The sequence below is a fragment of the Pempheris klunzingeri genome, chromosome 17, assembly GCF_042242105.1.
Source record: "Pempheris klunzingeri isolate RE-2024b chromosome 17, fPemKlu1.hap1, whole genome shotgun sequence".
NCBI classification, from domain to species: Eukaryota; Metazoa; Chordata; class Actinopteri; order Acropomatiformes; family Pempheridae; genus Pempheris; species Pempheris klunzingeri.
Genome location: NC_092028.1, coordinates 19,693,181 through 19,720,942, shown reverse-complemented (window position 1 = coordinate 19,720,942; position 27,762 = coordinate 19,693,181). Strand labels below are relative to the sequence as shown.

General features: G+C 45.7%; 1 protein-coding gene across 2 annotated transcripts; it reads left to right on the top strand.

Moving 5' to 3' along the window:
• On the top strand, positions 1–26,944 carry notch3 (notch receptor 3). Of its 2 annotated transcripts, XM_070847266.1 has the most exons (33): positions 1–154; positions 1,232–1,304; positions 11,872–12,014; positions 12,116–12,451; positions 13,144–13,266; positions 13,360–13,593; positions 13,685–13,840; positions 13,959–14,144; positions 15,231–15,344; positions 16,467–16,580; positions 17,640–17,873; positions 18,124–18,234; positions 18,347–18,539; positions 18,649–18,794; positions 19,061–19,294; positions 19,418–19,570; positions 19,683–19,911; positions 20,039–20,240; positions 20,362–20,518; positions 20,613–20,797; positions 20,904–21,036; positions 21,129–21,386; positions 21,491–21,603; positions 21,714–22,243; positions 22,340–22,666; positions 22,757–22,905; positions 22,998–23,226; positions 23,336–23,426; positions 23,578–23,746; positions 23,875–24,179; positions 24,293–24,440; positions 24,533–24,630; positions 24,744–26,944. In XM_070847266.1, exons 1-33 carry the CDS (start codon positions 94–96, stop codon positions 26,244–26,246), a joined length of 7,437 nt encoding a protein of 2,478 aa, XP_070703367.1. In that variant the 5' UTR covers positions 1–93; the 3' UTR covers positions 26,247–26,944. The 2 variants fall into 2 exon arrangements, with proteins under 2 accessions (XP_070703367.1, XP_070703366.1); XM_070847265.1 differs by lacking the exons at positions 1–154; positions 1,232–1,304; positions 11,872–12,014; ... (2 more) ...; positions 13,360–13,593; positions 13,685–13,840 and having other exon boundaries at positions 13,994–14,144; positions 23,001–23,226.
• Positions 26,945–27,762: the final 818 nt, after the last annotated feature.

Genomic DNA, 27,762 nt, shown 5'->3' with positions numbered 1-27,762 from the left:
TCGAGTCTGGAGCCTTAATTTTTATGTGAACTCAACAAAGGATGTATTTCTACTAAAAGCCCAACTTGAAACGCTGGAAACTTTTCCACCGAAATGGAAGGGAATATTCCATGGATTATTTTGTCATTTTTATTGTTTATGCATATTTGTGAAGGTAAGCCAAACTAATTAACACTAACAATTACTTTTGGTGGCGCACAAGCGGCTCATGCACCCATATAAGAAGACTGGACACGTCTGGACGGTCCATCCACCGTAATTCACCAAATAACTTTAACTGTCCAGGCTTGTAATGAGCACTGGCGAGTTTTGTAACTTTTTTATTAGTCTCCTTACTTTTTTATTAGTCTCTTTACTTTCAGCGGTTTTACCAGTTTGAGTTACAGATATCACCGGATAATCTACAAAGTTTTCCAAAGCCCAATTAATGGCACAGTTGAGCCGCAACAGATGAGGGCAACAGATATCGAAGACGTTTACACGCTTCACGTGTCGTAATATCACGCAAATAATGTGAATAAATCTCTGTGTTTTGAGGGGGGAAACAGATGCTTGTGCAGATTCCATCTGATCTTTCTGCAGTGGCTGGTTTTCTTTTGTTTGGCAGTCTGGTGGCACAATATGAGCGCTGCTGTTCACCAAGTGTCCAAGAAGCTGCTGAAGCACCGGCAGCGCTTTAAAAGCAGCCTGATCTCGTGCGGAGATGTTCAACATGAACACTTCCCACACATGTATTTATTGTATGTTTGAGCCAAAGCAGGAGATAATCACTCCCTCTCTGAACAAAGACATTTAACTTTGAATTGACATTTTGAATATTTTTCCCTTGAAGTGGTTGAGCAATAACTTCTCAAACTTCTCGGTCTCATTGTGGAAGCTTGTATCTCTTCCAGGGAAACAGAAGTTTATCTGCTTTTGACAAAGTAAACAACAAACAGGCGGGTGTGTCTGTAAGATGCCACAAGTGGCAAAGGCCTGCTGCCTCCAGAGGCATGCTAGAAATCTGAACCAGTGACTCTAAAGGCAATGCACGAATTTTAGTATGTCCATGATATGTTGAAGTGTGTTTAAAGACCTCCTGCATCTATACTATTCCAGTGGGACATCATTTAAAGTGTGGCTGGGACTCCCTGCTTCAAGGATTAAATGTTCCTCTTCAGAATAAAAGTGAATGACATCAAGTAATTTGTCAGTTTTGTGGTTCTCTAACTAATTTCTCCATTTCCCACAGGGTTCCGTTGCGTGGATAAATACAGACCTTGTGAAAATGGAGGGACATGCTTAGATTCACCTTCTCGATGCATGTAAGTGGAACATGTAAAGATGTACCAGGATAAAACCTGAGGGCCCAGGGTTTCCTAACCAAAAGCGGAGGCCTTGTGTGTAAACTGATTTATACAGGCCATTGTTTGTTAACTGGATCTTTTAAAGGTTCAGTTCTTTATATCCTGTTGGCTGTGAATTTACAACACTCCCACAGAAGTGGTGAGAGATAGGACAAATCGATTAGGCCTAAGCAGATGAGCTTCAGCGAGCCTCGACATGTTCGGCTGCCACTCTCATCTCTTGCACCTGTTTGTCAGAGACATTAATCACAGCTTTGTACTGAACTTAGCATGAGTGATGTTCTCCGTCGGGTTTTTTGTTTCATTGTTATTTTCAATGTGTGATATTTTCTTATACACTTGTAAGGTTTTCTTTTTATTAGCAATTTTAAGACTTAATTTATTTATTTTTTGATGAATTGTCTTTGTGTCCTGCCTTCTTGAAGCATTTTTTGAGCTCTCTAATCTTTTGACAGTGATAAGGCCTTTGTTTTTCAAATTGGTGAGGGGGGTTGTGTGGGAGCCTATTACAATAGTCAAGTTAAATAGCCTACAGTGTCTTGCTCGGGGGTCATTTGTCCTTTTAAAGAAAACCTTTAGCTTAGGAAACATGCCTGAGTGTTTCAGATGGAGGAGATACAGTCATTGATGGAACAAAAACTCCTTGGCTGCCAGCTGCTTCCCTCCAAAACAGTAGATTTATTATTTTATTGCAGTTATTTGCAGTTTACAATAGTGCAGGGGTCAAAGTTGAGTATGTTGAATGCACTTTTCACAAGCACATTATAAGGCAAATATCTTCTCATACTTATATTATTTTAAGCATAAAAGTAGATGCATTACATTACAATCTATAAAGGGGTTTTTCTGTCTAATAGTGGCCACCACACTCCAGCCAATGTGTAACTTGGCTGCATGTGGTACAACAATTCACCACCCACAGTTTTTCAATCATTAAAGGAGCCAAGCTGGGTGTTGTCATTAAGTTAGTAAATGTATAATTTTTGTAGCCAAATCTTTTGAGCAAATAATTTATTTTCAGCTCCACACAGACATAACACTTCCCTAGTAGTAGGGGGAAATAAACACAGCACTCTGCGTAGCCTAGTGTGTACATTACTCGCATCCTCTCATCACAAGGGATGTGTTTTCTTTTGGAGGACACCATTCATTCATTCATGCTTGGTGCTGTGTACATGTCTGTGTCTAAATGTCGGGGATGTTGGAGTTGGGCACGTGGAATCACTACGCTGGTTCAGCGCCAAGAAACGTGCGCTTTAAGTGCAAAGTGAGAGGATTTCTAATGGAAGGGGGACATCAAATGTCATAGCACACAGAAAGAGACCCATAGCGGGGCAGAGCATTGGAGCGGAGCGTGGCCACATGAGAGTGGTCAGACCAGTCGTAGACAGAGGTGAGTGGTGGAGTCACCCCACCCCTTCCCCTGGGAGCCTACAGAAACAGGAGATCCAAAACAGCAGAAAAGATCCTTTCTTCCACCAGATACCTGCCTGTAACCTGGCACCATCACAACAGGGTGTAGAGAGGGAGAGAAGAAAGGCCACAGGAAAGTGAGGCCAATGCAGAGTAGAAAAACAGAAAGAAAATGCAGACACAGATACATGTTTTGGCATTTGAAAAGAATTTGCAGAACCAGTGGAAAACAACGTTGCTTGAAATCTTCACTATTCCAGAGAGTGTTCATCAGAACGTTTGTTTTAAATTTTTCTGACGGCCAGTAGTTTCTGATGTGATAGTAATACTGTGTGTATGGCAGGCACCATTGTTACTGTTCCAGATACCAGATGTATCTCTGCCCTCTTGGCAAACACAGCTGTGATACCACACTATAGCTTCAACATGTAAGAAATCTCAAAGTTCTCATCTCCTTTTCTTTATGTTTACTTTTCTTCACGTGTCTCTGACATTGTTGGCTTCCTCCTTGGATGATTTGGTAAAGGTTTCAGGCCAGAGTTTCTAATAGGGGATTACAGTAGTAATCCTCAGATCCTCTAATACACATTTCACCTGTTTCAGTGACCCAGCAAAAATCAGTTTATGGTTTTAGTCTGAATGGGTTGAGCATTTCAACATGGCTCCAACCTAGGCACTAAACTTGCAATAGATATTGGCTGCAACTGCTAGTCAGCCATAAATTCCATGTTTAGCTGTGACGTAAGTGCAGGAAATCCAGTATTTACTTATGACCAGCGTCCTGATATGAGGCAACAAGTGTAGAGCTCAGAATCAGTGTCATGCATTGGGTTTGTGTGAGAGATGGTTTAATTAAGGCAGTTAACATGAGGTCGATTGAACTGAGATGATTCCCGTTGGCATGGAAACACTTCATAAGCACTAAAACATGCTTCTGTGTTTCAGTCTGCAAACATGTTAGTTTGTGAAACCAGAATGTAAAAGCTGCTTAGAATAAATCTTAGAACACTCAAAGCATTTAAAAGCCAAAATATAAACCTATTGGATGTTGGTCCAAGCCCAGAGAATATCCGTCATGTTAAACCAGCTAGCTTTTGTTTGAGTTTGTTTGCTGCTAACAACATGTGGGCGAGATTTGGTAGATATAAACAATTTATAAGTAAGTTCCAAAGAAGCCGTAGTCGTCGTGGCATAGATTCAAAACGCCTTGTAATCCAGTAAAGTGAGGTTTCATCCACATTTTTCCGACACACTGTTGTGTTGTGACTCACTGGATACATAATAGATATTTTTTTGAAGCAGTCTTTCTATGATCTTTGTCTGTGCCCAGAGTTTTGAACTTGACAGTGAAGGGTTGATAGTGTCACAGAGAGTGCCGCTTTCTAGGTGAGCAGTCAGGAAGTCTCGTTGAAGAGCCTTTGGCCCCTCGGCTCCGCCCTGTGAGCAGAATGTGCCGCCTGGTGAGGGCCGCAGCGGCACGGCCAGAGGAGAGATAATTAGGCAGATTGAGAGGGTGTCATTCAGAGAGGATCCAGCTGGAGGGACTGGACTGGGGGCAGGGAAAGGGTTGAGGGAAGCTGGGTAGGAGGGCGGGAGGGGGAGGCCAGGGGGGCTGCGTAGGGGACAGCTGGTGGATGTTGTGATGGTAATCCAGCGAAGTCAGATCTTGACAAAGGGGAAGCATAGGGCCAGGTGCTGCCATTGAACAGTCAGCCGCCCCCATACTGTGAGAGACAAGCTCGTGAAGGAATGAAGACGGTAGCTCGTCGTCCCTCTAGCACATGTTGCCTCTCTCACAGTGCAGCAGCAGCCAGGTCCACTCTTTCTCTCCCTCTCTGCGTGTTGTCCCGGCTCTGGCGGCTCATCCTCAGCGTCTGTCTCTTCACACAGTGGCAGATCACAGATTACGACCAACTCCTTCCTCTCAGATCCTCTGAATGAAAATAAATGTGAGGCTTCTCCGCTGTGTGAGGCCCGTGGATGGATACAGTAGTGCTCTTTATGTTATAAATTCTTTGCCCTTGGCCTCAGTGGCAGAGTTTGCATATAAATTGTCAGTGTTTTGTTATGGCCCTGTAGCACCTCCCAACCTCTTAGAACATGATGAAAGAGGACATCTTTGACTTTGATTGGAAGCAGACTGCTCAGCGAGTTGTGAAGGGCTCCTTCTCTACTAAAAAGTGTCAGCCTACTTTATTTCACTTTTGTAAAGTAACAAAATCTCTACGGTTCGAGGAGAAAGGACAGATACTCGGTCTCCTTCTCAATATGGAAGAATTCAGTCGGAGGGTACAATGTTTTCAAATGGGAAATGCAACACCTACAAGATAATTTACTCAAAAAGTGATGAAAAATGCATTTTTGAACACAATTCTCTAAGAAGTGGAAACATGCCCAGGCGCATATTTACTGACAGACCGTAGCAAAGAGACAGATTATATTGTTGGCTTAGTTGAGAGCACCTCAGGGCTAGTGTTTTCTTTGGCATCTTTATGGTGGATTAGAGAGGAATGCTTAGTAAGATTCCTCCTGTCCCTCTGGTGCTTTCAGGTTATTGTCCATACCTCCTATCCATTCACCATGGTAGCCCCTTCAGGAATGCCTTTAACAATACTGTCAGCCTAGTCTCATTGAAAATGGGACGTTTGGAATGACTTGTTTGATTTGAAATTAGTTACTTTGCAATTTTGTGAGGCAACATATAGCCCATATCATTCATGCTGTCCTGACAGGCAGATGGACCCATTGTCTTGTCATTATTCAGGAAAACTGATGCGTTGCAGACCCAGTAGTTTCAAATGACTTAAAAGGAGGACAGTGGTTATATCCACAAGGAGTTGAGTGCTATCCGAGCAAGAGGTTATACCATCATAGGGAGGAAGATTTGGGTTTGTTGTCCCTTCTTCTCCCTGGGTCGTGACCAGAGACTGGAGGCTTTGGTTCCCAGGCCCCATCACAGGAAACGGTGCCTTCTGACCTCCCTGCTACGCACAGCCCTGACTTATCAGGGAAGCTTAAGCAACATACTCAGTGCACCCAGGTCTCCATGTTCCCCATCCTTTGCATTATTTTATTACAGCTTCCCTTCTCGCCACATGACATTGTGCTAAAACTGTTTCATCCGAAGTTGAAATGAAAAATCGTGCGCTCACTTGCACATCACACATTCAGAAAACTAACCCTGAGTGCTTGTATTATTACTCTTTTTTTTTTTTTTTAAGAGTCAGTGTATGTCTGGACCACATGCTTATGTAGGGATAAGCTTGCCTCTGAAGTCTCATCCCCTGGCTGTTTTGTTCTTATCCAGGAGACAATGGCTTCTGAGGAGACATTCAGGCAGGCCTGATCAGAATAACTGAGGTCCGCCAGCGAAATTTCCCTAGCCCCCCTTCCCCTTTTAGAAAAGGAAGGGATGGGTCCATCATTTAATGATTCAGGAAAAGGCATTCACTTTTCCACTAAGCACATTTTCCACAGACATCTTGATTTTAACCAGGCAGCATTTTGCCAGTGTTTACCTTTTCTTCATTTGAGATTTATCAGAGGTTTTAGGACTTAAATACTTTGCTGCATGAAAGTTAAACATAATGGCTACATTATGGTAGTTTTCTAAAAATGTTTCATTAGATATGACTGGCCCACATCCTTCTTTAATATCTACTCCTTCTTTGGGTGACAGCAGTGTAGATAATAGACATTCTCTGGGTGTTTTCCTAGCGTATTCCTTAGCTTATCACTAAGAACCTTTACCAGAGCACCATAAACAAATCCCATTCATTCAGGACTGTGAGTCTGTGAGTCTGTGCTAGTCTCAATCATTCTGTGCAACAGTTTCTGTCAACATTATTAAACTAGAGTGTTTTTTATCAGACATTATTCTGGTTGTGCTCAATCCACATTAATTGTGCAGCAAATGTTTGCTGTGAAATAGCAAAACAAACGATTAAAAGGTCTAAAATCACTCATTATGTTTGTACTGTCAAAGCTAACTTAAGATAAAACATTGGACAAGGCATTGTAGTTGATCTTTTATGTTAAGTTTGGAATGGGGTCTTATTAAATTTCAGTTTCAAAGTTAAGCGAAATCTGGTTCGGTTTAGGTCTTTGGGTGGGGTTTTTGTGGTGGAGTTCAGTGGAGAATGCTTTGAAAGACCTCGACCCTGAGATTCATGCAATGTGGTTATGGGCAAACGTGTGGCTATTTGAAAAATGTCAGAGAGTATTCCAAAAATCTGTTGACACTTTTCTTCACAATTTCTTCATGATCTAAAGTGTAAAAACTATGAGCTGTTGTTCAGCCCATTCATAGCACTGTTACTGAGCACTTGGCAGCAAAAGTACTTTTTTATTCTCTTGGTGCAGAGGATCTGTGCAATCCACACTGGAGTCTGGATCTATTTTATATATATATATATATATATATTATACATGTATTGGAGGGGCTGTCAGAGGAGAGAGGGATGCACTGACAGCCTTCCTAGCTTTTTAGTCAGCTTCATTATTGCTTTTCCTCAAGAGAAAGTTAAATGTCCTGATATTCACATGTTTAATATTCATGCTCTGGGGGTGCTCTGAAAACCTCCTTCCAAAGATTTCAATACCTTCTTTGTGTGTCTAAGCACAATTGTTGAAACAAACTTTGCACTCAAAGCTCTGAAACACGCATCCTTTTAGACATGATCGTACTTAATTACCAGACTGAATTGGTCCGGCACGGCGTCAGTGCTACCTGCATATGTAGGGGATCAGTCCTCTGGAGTGCTCCAACTGTCCTCACGAAACCTCCCAACACCCCCTTTTCTCACTCTGGCTCTCTCTCACCATGGGTTACTGTTGCCAGGCTACAGCCCAGGCCTGTTGGTCCGTGTAAGACCAGGCCTGAAAGACTAGCTGTTTGGGTCACTGCTCCCCCCCAACACTTTCATACAAAGGAGTTCTGACTACTTTAGCTCTTTTATTTGGGCCACAAAACACTCCCCAACCCCCAATCTGGCTCTTTGCTGAGAAAGGGAGAGCCAAGCTGAGGAGAGCAGAGCAGAAGAGGCTATTGGTAGGAGGGGGGGGGGGGGGGGTGTGGATGGGCTCCTGTTGGCAGTGTGGTGTCAGTGTGGAGTCGCATAAAGGAGTAGAGCTGGTTCCTGCTTGCTTGTGGAAGGAGGGGGTTAGGGAAATAGGCCTGTGTTGAAAGAAAGAGACAGTGTTGTAAGAGTTTTCCCAAAGATTGGTATTTCTTTGTAGCAGCGTCACCTTCAAATAATTTAGTAAAACTTTGATTAGTTCTTGTCATGTAACATGAAAGGTGAAATCTTGCACCAAGTCAAAAGATGGCTGTTCCGTTGTCGTTGCTCTTCCTCTCCATTTGTCTTAGTAAATGCCCTCTCAGATAGGAAGACTCCTTTATACTTGTTGCTTTGTGGAGCATGACTGTGTGTATGAACCGTGTCAGAGATTACAGCCTCTTTGTTCACAGGTGAGCCGCCCTTTGACCTCTGGCAGAGTAGCTGCTATTGTATAGGAGAGGATGAGCTCAGGTTACCCTGCTTCAGTGACCCAGAAAGCAGGAAAACTGGCATTGTGTTACACAAGTATAGGTGACAGAACTCTTGTGCATAAATCAAATGGTTTTAATAAGAAGATCTTCATAACTAACTAAGAAATCCCAGCACACTGCTGGAATGTCACATTTCAAATTGAAAAATGTTTCGTACGGTCATTTGTGCTTAAAACCTTTCTTCATTAAATGTTTACCAGTTGCCTTCTCTTTCCTCCCTCTTTTATAATATTCTCTGTGGATCTTCTCTTTTATGGGTTCACGATACTACCCTTCCTCTGAGGCTGGTTGTAAGTTTCTTTTCTTTGTGTTTAGGCATGTAGTGATTGTTGCATGTGTTTGCTTTGTTGCAGTGGTGCCTTTGTGTTACAATCTTGAAAGTGTGCTAAGAGGGACTGTTAATGCATGTGTTTATAACGGAAATGGCCAATGTGTGTGAGTGTGTGTGCTGGTAACTGGTCCAGTTCCATGAGCAAAACAGTATAGTTGTTTTGGCTTAAAGTCTAGTAGGAGAGGTGGATGCCAGACAGCCAAAAGTGCACTGACAGATGTGGACAGATGCATGGTGCCGGGGCTGCAGCTGGCAGAAGTCCTCATGTGCTGACATGGAGAGATTACCCACTCTGGCCATTCCTCTGCTGCACGCAAAGACCTCCTCCTCATCTGCTGCACTCTTCCTCAAAGGTCAGAAGTCGGCACTCACTAAATGTGACTCCGGGGCCAATTGCACAACAGCAGCCTGCACCTGCCTTCCACATCCTCCACAAATAAGGCTGGGCAAAGGCTCAGTTCCTGCTCCGCTTTTCCCAGAGCCAGTGGAATCCATAAGGTTGTAAAGAGCCTGATAAGGAGACTTTCAGGTGCAGCAGGACAAAGTTGCATGTCTCTCACAGTCTACGCACTGATAGCACTCTGATTTGTGTGTTATGGGAGTAGCATGTTGGCAATGAGTCAGGCCTAGACAAAAGAATGTGTGTTTTGGCTGCTCGGTTCATTGTGCATTTGTGAGGAAGGACAAATAATTTATCAGGCATAGCTCCTATCGCCATTCTTACACATCCACCTACATAGACTCATACAAACATGTACACCAACACACTCAAAAATAATCTCCTGTCCACTTTATTCTCATAGCTTAACTCACATTATGCCAAAGTGTATCAGTGTCTGTCGTGCATCGTCACCATGCACTTGGACGGACAATACTTCCTGGAATTGGTTGTAAGTTATTCTCTGTCCACAGAGAGTCACAACTGTCTTGTTAAGGCCGTAGCTCTTCGGCTTTCATCAGCAGTCAAATGCCTACAGGACAGAGCGGCTCCAGAAGAATTTGACTGTCAGTCTGTGTCATACTTTTTCAGCTCTATAAGCAACTTTCCTCCCCAGTCCTTTCAAAGCCGTCTCCGTGCCACATTTGTGTTCCATTTTTTAGTGACACCCTAGATTCCAGACATAGTTAATTTGCCTCTAAATAAACCCAGCCAAGCCATGACAAATAGCCATGGGGACCAAGGGTGGGGGGTGGGGAGGGGTGATTGGTTGGGTGTCAGGCTGGCTTGTTCGTCTGTGAGGTTGCTAGGGCAACAGGGATCGTGCATTCGAAGTGAGTGCGGTGTTTTCAGAGCAAGGGACGAGGGATTACAGGAAATATGACATGACATTCTTTCTGGACTAGACCACTCTCTCCTCCTCTTCGTCGCTCTCTGCAGCAGTTCAACCTTCTAAAGACATTCTCTCCTGCACAGCAGCCCCACCCCACACCCTGCAGCCTGAGTGACATTATCATCACAATTAGATGGGGGACCTCTGACATCTGACCTCTCAGCGCGTGAGAGGAGGGGGTTGTTGAGGGGGGGGGAAGCCAAGCTGGTGTTTAGGGGGGCTTTAGGAGATGGAAGAGTAGCTATAATAACTGTGCAAACTCTCTCTCAACATCAGTGCTCCAGTGCCGCTTCATTTAAACTTGTAGACCACCTTACAGTGCCTCAGTGCTGTAATGTCTTCTTAGATGTTTGATTATTTTATATATGACTGCAAACTATTACTTTAGAGAGTTTCCTTTTTTACTGTTTCTGTGTTGTAGATATGTCCACGTGCCAGGATCCTTCATGTCACCATGATCTTTGGAAAAGCTGGAAACTACTCAATCTTCTCTTCCAGCTTTACAGAGTTAGATCAGAGTCAGTCAGAAAGATAGCAGGCAGTTTCAGTGAAAATCGAGCTCTGGATCTGATCATGCTCTTCACCTTTAGCTTTTCCCCGGCAGGGCCAGCTTCAATCTCCTAGCCAGGGGCAAGAGCCACAATTTTTTTTAGGCTTTGTTGTAGTTTATTGGGGTGGGGGCATCAAAAAAGTAAAAGGTGAACTAACACCAGTATAGAGGGGATGCATTGTTGATCCTGCCCATGGGCTCCTCTCCCAGTGAAAGAATAGGCAGAGCCTAAGGGCGGGCCAAAAGCCAGCCGTCACTGTTCTGTCATCAGCATCAAACAGCCTGTTTGAAGAGGGGGCCTGTACTCAGCCAGGGGCTCTACTGTGGGTGTAGAGTTACCAGCTCATACTGGACTCCTTAGTAAGTCCGAGCCTTGTCTGAACTCCCATAGGACATCTGCAGAGAGTTATAGGAGGCCCTGTTTGTATGTTTATCATATAGGTTTAGGTGAGTCCACCACCTGTGTCTGCACAGAAGTACCAAGTGAGGGTCAGAGACCAATACACAATCACTGTAGTTACTCGTATATAGTGCACGTACAATATAAAGTGATATTTTGTCTATGTAGGCAGCTAAATTAATTAAAACAGAAGCATATCTGTTCCATGTGATGCACATGAAAGGGGCGACTGAAAACACAGCTAAAACTCTGTGAAGACAAGTCATTAGTTTTTGATTAAGATATTACATATCGGTATATACTGGTTTGGGAGGAAGATATGTTGTTTCACTCTGTTGCTGCAGCTGCTTCCATCATTTGGTCCATGTGTGCTGTGTGTAATCCTCATTTTACTCATGTCAGTATTTATTGGCAGTTGTTCAGTTTCCAGACTGCTGTTTCTGGGTGTGTTCTTTTTCATATATGAGAACAGAAACAAGAGTTAATGTGCGGAAAAACTGTAACAGTTGAGGAATGTTAGCTGACATGGAGAGACTGAGGCTTTCCTGTTGGAAATAACAGAGTGTGTCCCTTGTGAAGCCTATAAGACACAGTGAGATGGCCTCCCTCCAGGTTCGTATTTTAAAGTTTGTTTGCGACTGTATGTGAGTTTATTTCATGAACAATCTAATGCATGATTAGTACTCAAGGAGTAACCTATTTAAATACAATTAATTCCCCGGCTGAGAAGCATTACTCATGCCAAGATATGAGTCAGGCAGCAGGTCTTGCCAAAGTGGTCACTGGGCCCTGATTGCCAAACCCAGAACATGATGGGAATTGCACTACGCTGTAGTTGTGTGTCACAGCTCTGTCTTAAATATCTCTGCATGTCAGATTATGACCTGTCTGGACCTGCAAGCCAAAGACGTCCTAATGTCTGCATGTGTCTGTACATTTGTTTTTCCAGATGTCGTCCTGGATTCATTGGTCCTCTCTGTCAGCATCTGGATCCTTGTCATCGATCACCATGCCTTAACGGAGCAGCTTGCAAGAGCCAGGTGGTCAATGGCATCCCACAATACACCTGTGTGTGCCAGAGAGGGTTCAGAGGTACATTTATCACAACTTGTCTTCATCAGAAAGATCAGATCTAAGACAGTAGATTTAAAGTTTGTATTTTAACTGAATACGATTCGCTATTTAATCTCTAGGCCAAGACTGCTCCCTCATTGATGCCTGTGCCACAAGTCCCTGTGCCAATGGGGCCCGCTGTGCCAATTGGAATAACCACTACAACTGTTCCTGCCCACCTGGCTTCCAGGGAAAGAACTGTCGCAATGACATTGATGAGTGCCGCAAGCCTGGCGTGTGCCTCAATGGTGGCCTCTGCATTAACACCCATGGGTCCTTCCGCTGCCAGTGCCAACCTGGATACAGCGGGCGCACATGTGAGGTGTCCACCCTTCCCTGTGCACCATCTCAGTGCCTTAATGGGGGCACATGTCGACAGACCAGTGACCATTCGTACGAGTGTGCTTGCCTACCAGGTAGAATAACTCTCTATCAGCATAACAGAACAGGAACACATGCTCACACACGCATATACATACACTCACACATAAACATAATCAGAGTCGGCGTGCAGAACCCAACTGTTTTCCCAGGCCCTCAGCACAGTGCTACAAACATACAGATTTTCCCAGCCTGGTGACGTAGGTATTAGTGCTGTTGGTGGGATTTACTCCTCCATCCCAGGTCAGCTTCCTTTCTGCTATTAATAGCTACTGATGGGAGATGGGTGGTGGGAGAGTTGAAGAGGCAGCCTGCCGGCACTCTACTCCACTCTGCTCTGTTCACAACAGAAGGAATTTACTTTATGGGCCCTCTGCTTTCCCACTGGGGAACTGACAGGAAATGTCTCTTGCCAGAGAGGAAGTCATTGAAACTGTGAGAGATTATAAAACAAGCAAACACTGCAGGGAGCGCGGACCTCTGTAGCAGGCAGGAGTCATGGCTGTTGCTGGCATCGTGTGGGAACCATCATGAGAAGATGTAAACAATCAGACACCCCCTGAACCTTTTTACTGCCCACATTGCCCCGCACCTCCTCTCGTGTGGGAAACATGACTCAAGGTTATGAGTAAAAATGCTTAGTGTCTGGAACGGGGACGAGCGAATGTTTAATAAACGCTCAGTCCGTGTGTATATCATAACTCTTTCCTCTCTCTGTTTGTCTCAGGGTTTGAGGGACACAACTGTGAGAACAATGTGGATGACTGTCCTGGTCACAAGTGTATGAATGGAGGATTATGTGTGGATGGTGTCAACACCTATAATTGCCAGTGCCCACCAGAATGGACAGGTACAGCTCTATTTAATCATGATTGAACTATAACATTTTAGCTATCTATATCATGGAGAGTATGTGTGAAACAATATGTCACCTCACCACTAGGGCAATACTGTGCTGAGGACGTCAATGAGTGTCTCATGCAGCCAAACGCCTGCCATAATGGGGGCACTTGCTTCAACACCATCGGTGGTCATACTTGTGTCTGCGTTAACGGCTGGACTGGAGATGACTGCAGTGAGAACATCGATGACTGCGCCATAGCTGTTTGCTTCAACGGCGCCACCTGCCATGACCGTGTAGCATCATTCTTCTGCGAGTGCCCGGTTGGAAAGACGGGTGAGTTAAATCATCAAATGGCTTGTGTGCTCCTCGTAGTGCTGTTTGCTAAATTGTAACAATATATTTTCGGTCTGTGCTTTCTTTATAGGTTTGCTGTGCCACCTTGATGATGCATGTGTGAGTAACCCCTGCAACGAGGGGGCAGTGTGTGACACCAACCCTCTTAACGGCCGCGCTATTTGCACCTGTCCTGCTGGGTTTGTAGGAGGCGCCTGCAACCAGGACATGGATGAATGCTCAATTGGCAAGTCTGCTATTTTATCTAGTTTATCAGTGTTGTGGTCATATCATGGTCTGCTTTATCTTTTTTTTTTTCTTCATTGTATTTCATATACTGATGCCCAGCTGCCTTATACCTACAGGTGCCAACCCATGCGAGCATTTTGGGAAATGCGTAAACACAGAGGGCTCCTTCCAGTGTCAGTGCGGTCGTGGATATGCTGGCCCACGTTGTGAGATTGACATCAATGAATGCCTGTCCATGCCCTGCCAGAATGATGCAACTTGCCTGGACCGCATCGGAGAGTTCACCTGCATCTGCATGCCAGGTATTTAGAGCTGTTTAGTTGTATTTTAGCACTACCAGTAAAACAATACTGAACACCTGATTTCACCCCGACGTCATTCATGTGGGACAGCCTGGAACCAGTAGCAGACTAGAACAACTGATTATTTAAACTTGAACTTCTAAAGTACCACTGTCTTCTGTGCTGCCATACTGACAGCCAGTGTAGACTATTATGTAATACATTCCCATTGATGTTGAGGGTATGGAGGTGCTGGTGTGCTCTCAGTGCACGGTACAGACAGACAGGGTATTAGTTTGGACTAAGTGATGGTTTGGACAGTCAGTGACAAAAACAGAGTGAAACTCTCACGCACAGTTCTACATGCATCCTGGGGTTTTGGGAACTATACAAATTAGAGCTGGGAGTCGGGTCTATAGGACTGGATGTGAGAGAGGGCCAGGAGTTAGGGGGAGGAGTGTGCTGTGAATACTAATGAGTGGTAGAGTGGTGGGAATGGAGCGGAACAATAGGGCCCCTCTGTGCTCCACTTTGCACCCCTCATACACACAGAGAGGGAAAGAGGACTTTTCCCAGAGTCTCTCCCCCTCCCCCTTCATTTCCAGAGACGGGCCCTTCCTCTTCACCCTCCTCATCATCAGCCAGCCTGGCAAAGCTCATGTGGAGCTGCTGATTATTTCTGATTCCACGCTAGCCTCTCCCCAGGGGCAGCACTCTGATCCACACTCTGTTTCACCTCAATGAAGGAGCCCTCCATAGTTTGCTAACACAGAATGTATGACATGCATCTGGTGAATGGGACACTGACCCAGGGAGGGGTTATGCTCCACGGACAGTAGGGTGTGGTGATTTCAGGTCAGGGGAGTGGGAACACTGCGGATGCTCTGGGGATCTTTTATTCCATCCTGTGGTTCAGCAGAGACCAGTGTCAAACTATGAGGCTTCCCATGAGAGAAAAGTTTCCCACAGATCTTCTCCCCGTCGCAAAGAGTACACACAATAACATGGACACCATGCTGGCTTGAACTGACACGCATACATAAACATGGTGAATCTTCGTGAACTGCAAAAATGTTTGTGAATTCAGTTTAAACTTCTGTCTTCCAGGCTACATGGGGACTTACTGTGAGATTGACATAGATGACTGTGAGAGCAACCCATGTGTGAATGACGGCATCTGCCGGGACATGGTCAATGGCTTCACGTGCACCTGCCAGCCAGGTAAGACTTTTTAACTGACCTCTTTTAACTCTAAGTGACAACAGCAGTAAGAACAGAGAGCCAAAGTTTAAATGTCCCCAGAACCAGAGGTGGGAGGATAAGTCTCACTACTCTGGCCTGCTGGTGTTTAGAGCCACCACTCAAATAAAAAGGCAGGCCCAAAAGGCTGCCTATCCTCTCCTCACGCCTGAACAAAGACGCTATTGTGACCCGCTCCCCTCTCCTCTGTGGAATGTGGAAGGGACAGCAGTCTCCCTCATCCTGCCCTGGTGGTGGTGGGGAACAGCAGTCCTGCTAATGAGATTCTTTTCCAGGTCCGCAATTTACATCTGGGACAGACGTCCCCCCTCCACCTCCCATCTAGCTATTGAGCCGGTGGAGCTGATGCAGGAAGGGGGGTCTCTAAAAGAGAAAACAATCCCACCGTCTCCTCTAACACCCCTCGCCCCATACCCCACCCTCCTTTGCAACCCAAGCACCAACACACAGACCGTCTTGACACTGTTAATCAACTGAGCAGTGTGCTACCAATGCACCAATTCACCCCTGTCTGGGCACTGTGCCTGCTGATTTCAAGCCTGCTCAGTTTCTCAAGCTTTTAAAGTAGCAGATTATAGATGGATAGATACATAGAGAGATGATGGTGATGATTAATGTTGTTATTATTGTTGCTGTTACCAAAAATTAGCTCTTTTTCCTCATATTCCATAGAATATGAAGTCCTGACAGTCCAGTGCAGAGGACATTGTGCAGACAACATAACAGTAATGTACCATAACCTGACGTCAGCTGAGGCTGCATAAGCTGCATTTTGCTGCCCAGATATTACGTACAACCTGATAGCAATATTATTTTATTGTCAGTCCCTCCTCAAAAACCCCATCAAGGTCACAGGCTTTCTAGTGCATTTTGTAGTGGTCATCTCAGCTTTGGTCCAAGTGCACAGATGACATGTCCTTAACCAGTCGAGACGCTCTCAAACCTATTCTTGGCCAGACGTCACTAACCTACCCAAAGACCTCTGCCCTTCTAAGAAGAGACTGAACTGCCCTCTGACCTGAGCATGGACCCTTCCACTGGACCTTCTTTCTGACCCTTCACCTCTGTGTTTGCATGTCCCAGGGTTTACCGGCACCATGTGTCAGATCGACATAGATGAGTGCGCCAGCACTCCCTGCCAGAATGGAGCAAAGTGCTACGACCGACCCAATGGATTTGAGTGCCGCTGTGCTGAAGGTGAGAGCTTCTGTACCTAATAGTTAGCAGTGGATAGTTGTTAGACAGTACACCGCTCAAGATGTCTTCCCAGGCAGAAGAGCAGATGAGCCTTAACCACTTGTTGGTCTGTGTTTGGCCTTTTGTTAAGTGTTCAGTGTTTTGGGGGGTCAGCTATTTCTCTGAATGTCTGCTGGCCAAGCAGACTGACTTGAGGCCCCTAATCCCACTCTTTCCGTCATCGGCTCTCAGGATCATGGGGTCACCAGCAGTTGCCAAGAAAAGAACCTTGGTCATCACCCCGACATCTGTTCATCTGTTAAACCCCCACACACCACCTTATGCTGCATCTTAACTTTCATTCCTTCACATTCAATCATGTCCATGTTTGAAAAAAACAAACCAACCTAGATACAGTGAGCTGTAGTAAAGTTTGTCAAGGGCTGCATACACAAGCTGACTGTGTGTATACATTGATATTTAACATGTTTGTTTGGAGCTATGCCTATGGATGAGTCTGCTTCATTGTTTCAGTGGCCAGCTGCTTGGTATTCCCTGTGTTTGTGGGCCCCTTCTGTTGAGTGAAGTGGCCCTGTTTGACGTGGTGCAGCCTATTGTTCCCTCCGCCACTGAGAACAAAAGCAGGACTGGGAGGCCTGTGTAGGGCCCTTCTTTACTGCTTTGCCCAACTCAGCACTGCACTCCACACACACACACACACAAACACACAAACCAACACTTACTTGCCTAACACACAGACACTGTTGACATGGAAACCACAGTGATCAGAACCAAAAGCTGCAGACACTTATATAAAGAAAAAGTGGGGGAACAGAAAGAGGAAGTTCAACAAAGTAACAAATGATTAGAGGAAAAAGAGAAAGAATAGATGAAATGGCCATTGAAGGAAAAACAAATTGGGATTAGTGAAAACATGAAAAAGTAAAAGTATGTGTTTTATGATGAAACGGGCGAGGCAAGCATCATATTGTCAAGCAACAAAAGGTTGGAGCTTCGTGAATCAAATAACCAGATACATGCCTTAACATCAATCTCCTCTTGTGCTTTTTCCCTCTCTAGGTTATGAAGGGACACTTTGTGAGAGTAATATCAACAACTGTCAGCCAGACCCATGTCACCATGGTACCTGTATAGATGGCATTGCCAGCTACACATGTAACTGTGATGCCGGCTACACAGGCTATCGCTGCGAGAACCAGCTTAATGAGTGCCACAGCAACCCTTGTCAGAACGGAGGCAAGTGTGTGGACCTTGTCAACAAGTACTTGTGCCAGTGCCAACATGGAACTTCAGGTAAAAAAGAAAAACTCAGTTAATTCAGTCATTTAAATTAATAATTTCAGAAAATGTACAGCAAGGTTTACTACAAATGTACTGCAGCTGAATCCTGTTTTATTCTTGCATGTCTGCAAATGACACTGCTGTTGAGGGTGATAATATGCGATATGTATCATAACACCATATAGTTTTCACTTTAATGTTCTCTACTGAAGCATATTTCTGCAAGGCCAATGTAAAAACGTTGATGTCTTTTTCAACGCAGGTACAAACTGTGAGTTAAACTTTGATGATTGTGCCAGTAACCCATGTGACTACGGCATCTGCAAAGATGGCATCAACCGTTATGACTGCGTTTGCAAACCTGGCTTCACTGGTAAGGCCCTCTGAAAATCCAACCACAAACTTGAGATAAAAAAAAAAACAATGCTCATTGGAAATATTGACAGAAAACACATTTTGATGATGTCCAACATCTCTCCCGCCAGGTCCCAAATGTAATGTGGAGATAGATGAGTGTGCATCTAGCCCGTGTAGGAATGGGGGCACATGTGTGGACGAGGAGAATGGATTTCACTGCCAGTGTCCTGAGGGCTTTAAGCCCCCTTACTGTTACTCCCAGGTGGATGAGTGTGGTAGCAGTCCATGTGTCCATGGCTCATGCAGGGATGACATCAACGGGTATGAACCGTTTTATCCTTTCTCTTGGCATGACCACCTTGTCGTTAATCCTACAGGTTTTTACTTGTACATCAGTTCATTATTATTAACTGTACCTCTGTATTTCCAGTTACCGCTGTGATTGCGAGCCTGGATGGGTGGGGAAGAACTGTGACCTGGACAGGAACGATTGTTTGCCGAGTCCCTGCCAGAATGCTGGCACTTGCATTGACCAGCTCAATGGCTTCACCTGCAAGTGTCGCCAAGGTTTCAGAGGTGAGAGGGCAGAGCGTAGTAGTACAACACAGAGTAACCTTGCAGCCATCGGTATCAAAAAGTCGAGGGCAAAGAGAGGAATGCACACGTACAGCAGTAATTCAGTCATGTCACTGAATGCCTTACAGACTGCATGTCCATCATGTCCTCCTGAATGATGATCGCCTGCCTCCCCCTAGTGGTGTATTAAAAATGCACAGATTCAAAAAAAAATTCAAAACTCAACTCTGCAATAGGTTTTAATGTCTTCTCTGCCTCTCCAACAGGTAACCTCTGCCAGGTGAACATCAACGAATGTGCATCCAGTCCCTGTCTGAACAAGGGTACTTGTGTGGATGGTGTGGCAAGTTTCACATGTCTGTGTGAACTTCCTTACAGTGGACCCACTTGTGCTGAAGTCCTAACCCCTTGCTCCCCTAACCCATGTGCCAATCATGCCATCTGCACACACACACCAGACTACTTGGGCTATCAATGCAACTGCCAGTCAGGGTGGCAAGGTTAGTAATCATCTCTCAATGCCTGATTGTGAGATTATCTGTCTGGAAGCTTACAGAAACTCTTACTGCATAATGCATGATCTTGGATTAAACTTTATTGTACCTTTCTTTTGCATTCTTCAGGTCAGTTGTGCAACATAGATGTTAATGAGTGCATCTCAAACCCCTGCAAGAATCGTGGAACCTGCACCAACACACTTGGTGGCTTTGTGTGCTCATGCAGACCTGGATATACTGGGCTGACCTGTGAAACAGACATCAATGACTGTTCTCCTAGTGAGTGGCTTTGTAAACTGAGCATGCTGAATCACTACAACTGTCTGCTGGTGTCAAACACAGTACCAGTATCATGAGTGACCAAATCCGTCCTATCCTTTTGTGCCATCAGATCCATGCCTAAGTGGAGGTTCCTGCACGGATGATGTGAACTCCTTCCACTGTAGCTGCCTACCAGGCTTCACTGGGCCCCGCTGTGCTTTAGAGATCAATGAATGCCAAAGTTCTCCCTGCAAAAATGGGGGCACATGCACAGACTATGTGAACTCCTACACCTGCACCTGTAGGCCTGGATTTACAGGCATCCACTGCGAAACCAACATCCCTGATTGCACTGAAAGGTGATGGCGTGCCTTCGTGTTTGAGTCATGGACACATATCCTGTTGTACTTTTCTCAACCTGCTCATACACACATGCATATAACTACCGAATATGACAATAAAACTTGAAAATCTCTGTTTTTACAGCTCTTGCTTCAACGGAGGGACGTGCACAGATAAAATCAATGGCTATTCCTGTACCTGCCGCTCAGGCTTTACTGGCTCCCACTGCCAATACGAGGTCAATGAGTGTGACTCCCAGCCCTGCCTTAATGGAGGCATCTGTCAAGATGCCCTGGAGTCCTTCCGTTGCTCCTGCCCCAAGGGCTACACTGGCAACCGCTGCCAGGTACACACATGCATATCTCACAGACATTCTTGAAAGGTCTTGTTAACTAGAATCTCCATACCTTTATGTTTTTAGACTACGAAATGATGACAATTTTTCCATCTGCCTCTTGCCAACCTAGACACCTGTCGACTGGTGTAGACGCTCGTCTCCCTGCCAGAATGGAGGACGCTGCCGTCAAAAGGATGCTTCATTCATCTGTGACTGTAGTAACGGCTGGTCTGGACGTTACTGTGACATCCCCAGGGTCTCCTGTGAGACAGCTGCTCGCCAGAGAGGTATGTTTAACTTCTCTACAGGATGACAGTTGACCTCTCGGCCTGTGATTGTGTTGTAACTGAAGTTACATTTTCTTCCAAATCCTTAAATCAGGCATCCAGACGGACGAGCTGTGTCACCACGGTGGTCACTGTGTCAACACTGGGAATACTCACTATTGTAAATGTCCTGCTGACTACACTGGAAGCTATTGCATGAGCCAAGTGGACCACTGTGAAGACAAACCCTGCCACAATGGTGCCACCTGCAGGGGATATGTGGGAGGGTACCAATGTGATGTGAGTCCATTGCTTTATCACTGTCAGATTTCTGCAAAGTCAGTATTCACACGGTGCTTCGTCACTATTGTGCAGGTTATGTAATGTTATCTGTGTGCTATTACAGTGTATGCCAGGCTATACTGGACAGAACTGCGAGATTGAGATCAACGAGTGCCAGTCTCATCCTTGCCAGAATGGAGGCACTTGCATTGATCTGGTGGGACATTACATCTGCTCCTGCCCCCCTGGCACACTAGGTATGCAAGTACATATTCAAGAGAAACCTGTGTTTAATACTAACAACACTTCACTATAAATATCTAATATCTAATAATCTTCTTCTACGAAGGTGTTCTCTGTGAGATCAATGAAGACGACTGCGCTCCACCCCTGAGGCTGCGTAGCACTCCTCCTAAGTGTCTCAACAATGGCACCTGTGTGGACAGAGTGGGTGGATACCGTTGCAACTGTCCGCCTGGATTCACAGGAGAAAGATGTGAGGGAGACATAAATGAGTGTCTCTCTAACCCCTGCAGTCCCTCCAACAGTCTCGACTGCATCCAGTTGCCCAATGACTACCAATGTGTCTGCAAGCCTGGCTTCACAGGTTAGACAACTGGAGGCTCCCCTCAGCCTCTCAATGGGAATTCTCTTTGTGTAAAATACTCTCTTCCAGGTGTAAAGCTTAACCATCAATATGCTGTTTTTCAGGTCGGAGGTGTCAGAGCAGGTTTAGTGTATGTGAGCCTCAGCCCTGTCAAAACGGAGGAGCCTGCTCTGTATCCAGCAGCTCTGCAGCGGGATACATCTGCACATGTCAGCTTGTAAGTGTACATTCACGTTCAGAGTTAAACACCTCATTTGAATTTGTAGTTTGAGTATTTTGCTTTTTCTTGTTTGTGTTAACAAAATGATTCTATCTATCTATTTTCAGGGTTATACTGGGCCCAACTGTGAGAGAAGCATGTCTTGTCGGGAGCTGTCGTGCTACAATGGAGGTAGCTGTGCTCTTACCACAAGAGGGGCGCGTTGCACCTGCCTTCCAGGTTATGGTGGGCCCCAGTGTCAGCATCAAAGTAAGGAAGGCTGCTCTTCCCAGCCCTGCCTGAATGGAGGGTTGTGCACTGAAGAGACGGGCTTCCCGTTCTTTCACTGCCAGTGTCCCTGGGGCTTCAAAGGTAAACGATGCGAGCAGAGCATTGGAACCATTAAGCCCCAGACACCCTCCTGCCCTCTAGCAGACTGTCATGGCAAAGCCAACGATGGCGTTTGCGACAAGGAATGCAACACGTTTGCTTGTCGCTGGGACGGTGGCGACTGTTCTCTAGCAGTGAACCCCTGGGCTCGTTGTGCAGATCCTCGCTGCTGGCGTGTCTTCAACAACAGCCAGTGCGATGAGTCCTGCAACAACGCTGACTGTCTGTATGACAACTTTGACTGCAAAACCAAGGAGAAAGTTTGCAAGTGAGTTTACTTTTACTGTTAAGAAGATTTTATTTCGTTTTTTCTGTCCTGATCTTAGAAAATTTGAGCTGATCCTTCTTTTTGTTTCACCCCCAGTCCAATATATGAAACCTACTGTATCGACCACTTTGCTGATGGAAAATGTGACCAGGGCTGCAACACGGAGGAGTGTGGCTGGGATGGCTTGGACTGTGCAAAACATTTTCCGGAAGAACTCGCTGAGGGTGTCTTGGTTGTGATAGTCCTTCTACCTCCAGAGGAGCTTCTCCGCACCCGCACAGCTTTCCTGCAGAAATTAAGTGCCATCCTACGCACATCACTGCGCTTCCGGCTAGACCAAAATGGAGATGCCATGATCCGCCCCTACACCCGCCAAGAGGCACGCCTCAAGCGGGAGCTGGAGCCTCAACAGGAGGTCATCGGGTCAGTCAGGCATACAGTAAAGATTAAATCTGAAGCCTTTCCTGTACATCGTACAGTACACTAAACACCTGCCTGTCTGCTTTCCTATAGCTCCATAGTGTACCTGGAAATAGACAACCGCTTGTGCTACAAGGGCTCTGAAGACTGTTTCCCTACAGCTGAATGTGCTGCAGAGTACCTTGGAGCCCTGTCAGCTGTAGAAATGCTCCGCTTCCCTTACCCTATCAAAGAAGTCCGTGGTGAGTAGGGCTACTAAAAGATTACAAAATTAACTTGTAAGTCTAATGAGGCACAAATGTGTGATTGGCTTGTCTTTGTCTTCTCGCCATAGCAGAATGGATGCCACCCGACGATGACCTCATACCTCAGTGGGGCAAGCTAATGATGGTGGGGATAGCCTCTCTTTTCCTTTTGGTCATCCTTGTGATAGGCATGTTGATTGCTCGTAGAAAGAGAGAACACAGTACCCTTTGGTTCCCTGAGGGCTTCTTCCTTAAGAAGGAACCCAGCAGCAACAAGAACCGCAGGGAGCCCGTCGGCCAGGATGCTCTGGGAATGAAGTAAGTTATTTTTGTCCAAATGTTAACACTAATGATGTTGAGAGTGAATTGTTTTAGCAATTTGAGTTTCCCTGTGCTTACATTGTTAAACTTATTCCTCTGTAAACAGACACATGCCAAAAACTGTGGAGGAATCTCTCCTTGGAGATCACAGTGACCAGTGGATGGACTCAGACTGCCCAGAGGCAAAAAGACTCAAGGTCAGTTACACAACTTTTTTTTTTCAATTAAACGTCGTCTTAATCGCACAAGAGTGTGTGTGTGTGTGTGTGTGTGTAAATCTTACAACAGCATGTCATCCTGGATTTGAAGTTAGCAATTAGATTGAATTTTCTTATTCTGTGAGTTTAGGTTGAGGAGCCCAGTATGCTGTCCGACAGTGAAGATGCAGTGGACAGCAGGCAGTGGACACAGCATCACCTTGCAGCTGCAGACATCCGTGTGCCTCCCACAATGGCCCTCACACCACCTCAAGGAGAGTTTGAAAGTGACTGCATGGATGTTAACGTCCGAGGCCCAGGTTAGTCTTGAGATAACCCAAGTTCTATGACCTGTACTTTTTTTAATACTGTCTTTGTATGATCTTTTATGGTGAACAGGTGAATACACATAAACTCACCCATGCCTGTTTTTATCTCCTCCTACTAGATGGTTTTACACCTCTGATGCTGGCATCATTCTGTGGAGGCGGCTTAGAGCCTGAGATAGCAGAGGAGGAGGAGAATGAGGAGTGTTCAGCCAACATAATCTCTGACCTAATCTACCAGGGCGCATCACTTGCTGCCCAAACAGACCGCACTGGTGAGACAGCGCTCCACCTGGCTGCTCGATATGCTCGTGCCGATGCAGCCAAGAGGCTGCTGGATGCGGGGGCAGATGCCAACGCTCAGGACAACACAGGGCGTTCACCGCTACATGCTGCAGTGGCCGCAGATGCACAGGGTGTCTTCCAGGTAAACATACATCAACATATACTGTTTATTGGCCACACCAGTGGTAGAAATGTCTATAGTATAACTTCTTTTAGCAAGTATTGTATAAATCGCCCGTTTCTCTATTATCCTAGATTCTGATCCGAAATCGGGCTACAGATCTTGACTCCCGTATGTATGATGGCTCCACTGCACTGATCCTGGCGGCACGGCTTGCAGTAGAGGGCATGGTAGAGGAACTCATCACTTGTCATGCGGATGTCAATGCAGTTGATGAATTGGGTATGTATAGGTTTTCACCCAAGCGAGTGTCCTGGTGCAGCTGTTCCTGTTTAGTGATAATGTGTAATCTCATTGGTTGTTATCTCTTTTAGGTAAATCTGCCTTGCACTGGGCTGCTGCTGTTAACAATGTGGATGCCACTGTTGCCCTGCTGAAGAATGGTGCAAACAAAGATATGCAAGATCTCAAGGTATGAAATCCACTTGTGCCATTTTAATCACATTTTTGCATCAGTGTGGCTTAAACAGAGGTGTGTTTGTATCTAACACAGCTTCTGATTTGTTGCTCTGTTTTTCTTTTTAGGAGGAGACTCCTCTGTTTCTTGCAGCCCGTGAGGGCAGTTGTGAGGCTGTAAGGGTGCTGCTGGCTCACTTTGCAAACAGAGAGATCACAGACCATATGGACAGGTTGCCAAGGGACATTGCTCAGGAGCGTATGCACCACGACATTGTGCAGCTTCTCGATGAGTACAACACAGTAAGGAGTCCCCAGGGCCACGGAGGGGCTGGACACCACCTCACTGGGGGACACACTCTGTCTCCTCTCATGTGCCCTCCCAGTGCCTTCCTACCTAGTCTGAAGAACACCCCACAGGGCAAGAAGAATCGACGGCCTGGGGCCAAAGGTTCTAGCCTGGGAGGCCAACATGCTACCAGTCTGAAGGAGACAGTCAAGGCCCGCAATAAGAAGCTGACCTTGGACATGCAGAGTGCCTTACTGGAGAGCTCAGTTACCTTGTCCCCAGTCGACTCACTGGACTCACCCCACGGGGGAGCTAGCAATGCTGGCTACATCACCAACCCCACTTCTCCTGTGGCTATGCAGTCACCAGGGCTCTTCCACTCCTCAATGTCTGTGCCAAACACCCCAATGGTACATAATAGCATGTTGGAGGGAGGTGGCCCCTTTGCTGTGTCTCTAGCCCAACTCAACGACATGGGAGCAGCGGGAATGTCCTTGCAAGGACGAGTCTCCATGGCCTCAGATGTCAACCATGGTTATGTGCTGAGTTCAGGCCAGATGGGGCTCAACATGGGCCTGGTCAGTCCTGTTAGTGTGCCCTTCGACTGGCACAATCGGATGCCCAGCTCCTCCCAGTGCGGTCAGCAGGTAGTGAATCTTGTGCAGAGTAGCCAAGCAGGCATGCACCCCCAGAGCCCAGCCATGCAGCAGCAGAACATGCTGATGCACCAACAGCAGATCTACCGTAATGCCATGCTGCAGCCCACACCTGTTACCTCCACACCCACCATCAGCCCAGTCAAGCTGCCCTCCATTGCTGAGCAACAGCAACAACAGCAGCAACAGCAGCTCATCAACCACACCATCACCAACCAGCAGAGCATGGCTCGCATGGGCACCTCCACCCCACCGACACCCCAGACCTCCCAGCCACCGCCATCCTTCTTCCAGCAGCAGCAGCAACAGCAGATGCCTCAGCAACCCTCTCAGCCCCAGCCTCCTCCTCAGCCCCCACAGGCAGCCACGCCAGCAGCCCAGCCCACTCAGGCCCTGCCCTCCCAGCCTAGTGGCAGCACTGCAGGAACGGAGGATTACCCAACCCCTCCCTCACAGCACAGCTACTCATCCGCACTCGATGCCACGCCCAAGCATTACCTGCGTTTGCCCAGCGAGCACCCCTACCTGACCCCGTCCCCGGAGTCTCCGGAGCCCTGGTCCAGCCCCTCACCTCACTGCGTCTCCGACTGGTCAGATTCCACACCCAGCCCAGCAGTTGCTGGCCCTGCCCAGACCCAAATTACTCAAATCCCAGAGGCCAATGGCAAGATGCAGGTGTTTGCGTGAAGATCTCATGGCCCCTGCTTGAAAAGGGACCTGAGGTAAAAGAATCTGTGGACTGGCTCTTGGGCCTGTCTGTGTTTATGTCAGCCTGTTTCCAAGATTTTCATTGGATTTGGATTGACTGTTTATTGCGAGGACCGTCTGCTAGTGATTTTTGCAGAGAAAAAAAGTAAAGGGAAATGTGTGTTGTCTGAGAAAACAGCAGACAATTTAATGAAGTAATTCTGTCACAGATGGACTTGTTTTTTATTATAAAAAAAAAAGTATATGAAGAAAACCAAGTCTTTCATTTCAAAGACTTAGGGATGCTCTCCTGGAAACTAACAAACATTTAAAAAGTAGATAAGAGAAACAAGTAAAATGTTGAAGGGAATTCATTTATTTTTATTTATTGTTTTTATCTCTCTGAAATGTTTTTAGGTGTTTTCACCCTCTTTCTGTCCCAGCTTCTCACGTAATGTGCCACTCCCTTCTATTTTATATACGGACCGCCTACATTTCTGCGGCAAGCGATGATAAAGGAATATAATTCATCACTCAGACCAGTTAACAGACAGAAAGAGAACTATTCACCTTTTGACTGATATTTATTTAGGCCAACAACAGCTGGTGAGGATGATAAACTGGTTCTAACAGATATATATTAAGAGTTGCTCAGCAGTGGTGATATGTTCTGATTTGATTGAATTGTGGTAATCGATAACTTTGATTAAGAATGTAGATGAGTGTGTCTGAAGCACTTCAAGTGACAAATACAACATTTAACTACAATGGTTATTTATGATGTATATTGGAAGCATTTTTTTTTTTTTTTATGACCTTTCAAAATAAATCAGCAGAGTTAAGTATTAGGTGTTGTGCTTCCATTTCAACTGTGGTTTCTCACTGACTCTGCAGGACTCTTACTAGTTATACTGTCAGCCCTGATTGAAGCTTGTTTTCATTCACTTTAAGAAACTGTTTTGCCTATAAAATCAGCCTCTCACTGCCCTTTTTAGTAAATGTTTAAATTTTTTTGTTTGTTCCATTTGTTTTATACTCTGTATATTTGTGAAAACCATGGATACCTTTTTTTTTTCTTTCATCATTACTTCGGATGTACTAAGCTATGCTTATCAGCTGCTATTTTATATCACTCTTCCCTGCAAACATTCCTCCATTTTGCCTGTCGTGTTGAGTCTGGAGAGAAGACAGACGGGTACACGTTTGATCAGTTGAGTCCGCATCGTGTCCTTCACTGGACTAAATGGGAAAAATTCTTGGACTATCTGTGGCAGTTCAGATGTCATTGACCTCGTCTCTGGTAGTGTCTGTGGTGGAGTAGTGGTCAGTATGAGCGTGCGGCTGCTGTGCTGTGACTGCTTATGCCCTGTCACTCCTCAGGGAGGTGTTTTATGGCATGCAGTGGGACAGTTCCCCCTGCATCTACAGTAGCTTCCAGTCCAGGGGCTGTGGAGATGCATCTTAAGATGATTCTTAGAAGAGACTAAAGGAAAGAACACTACTATGTAGTGCTGCA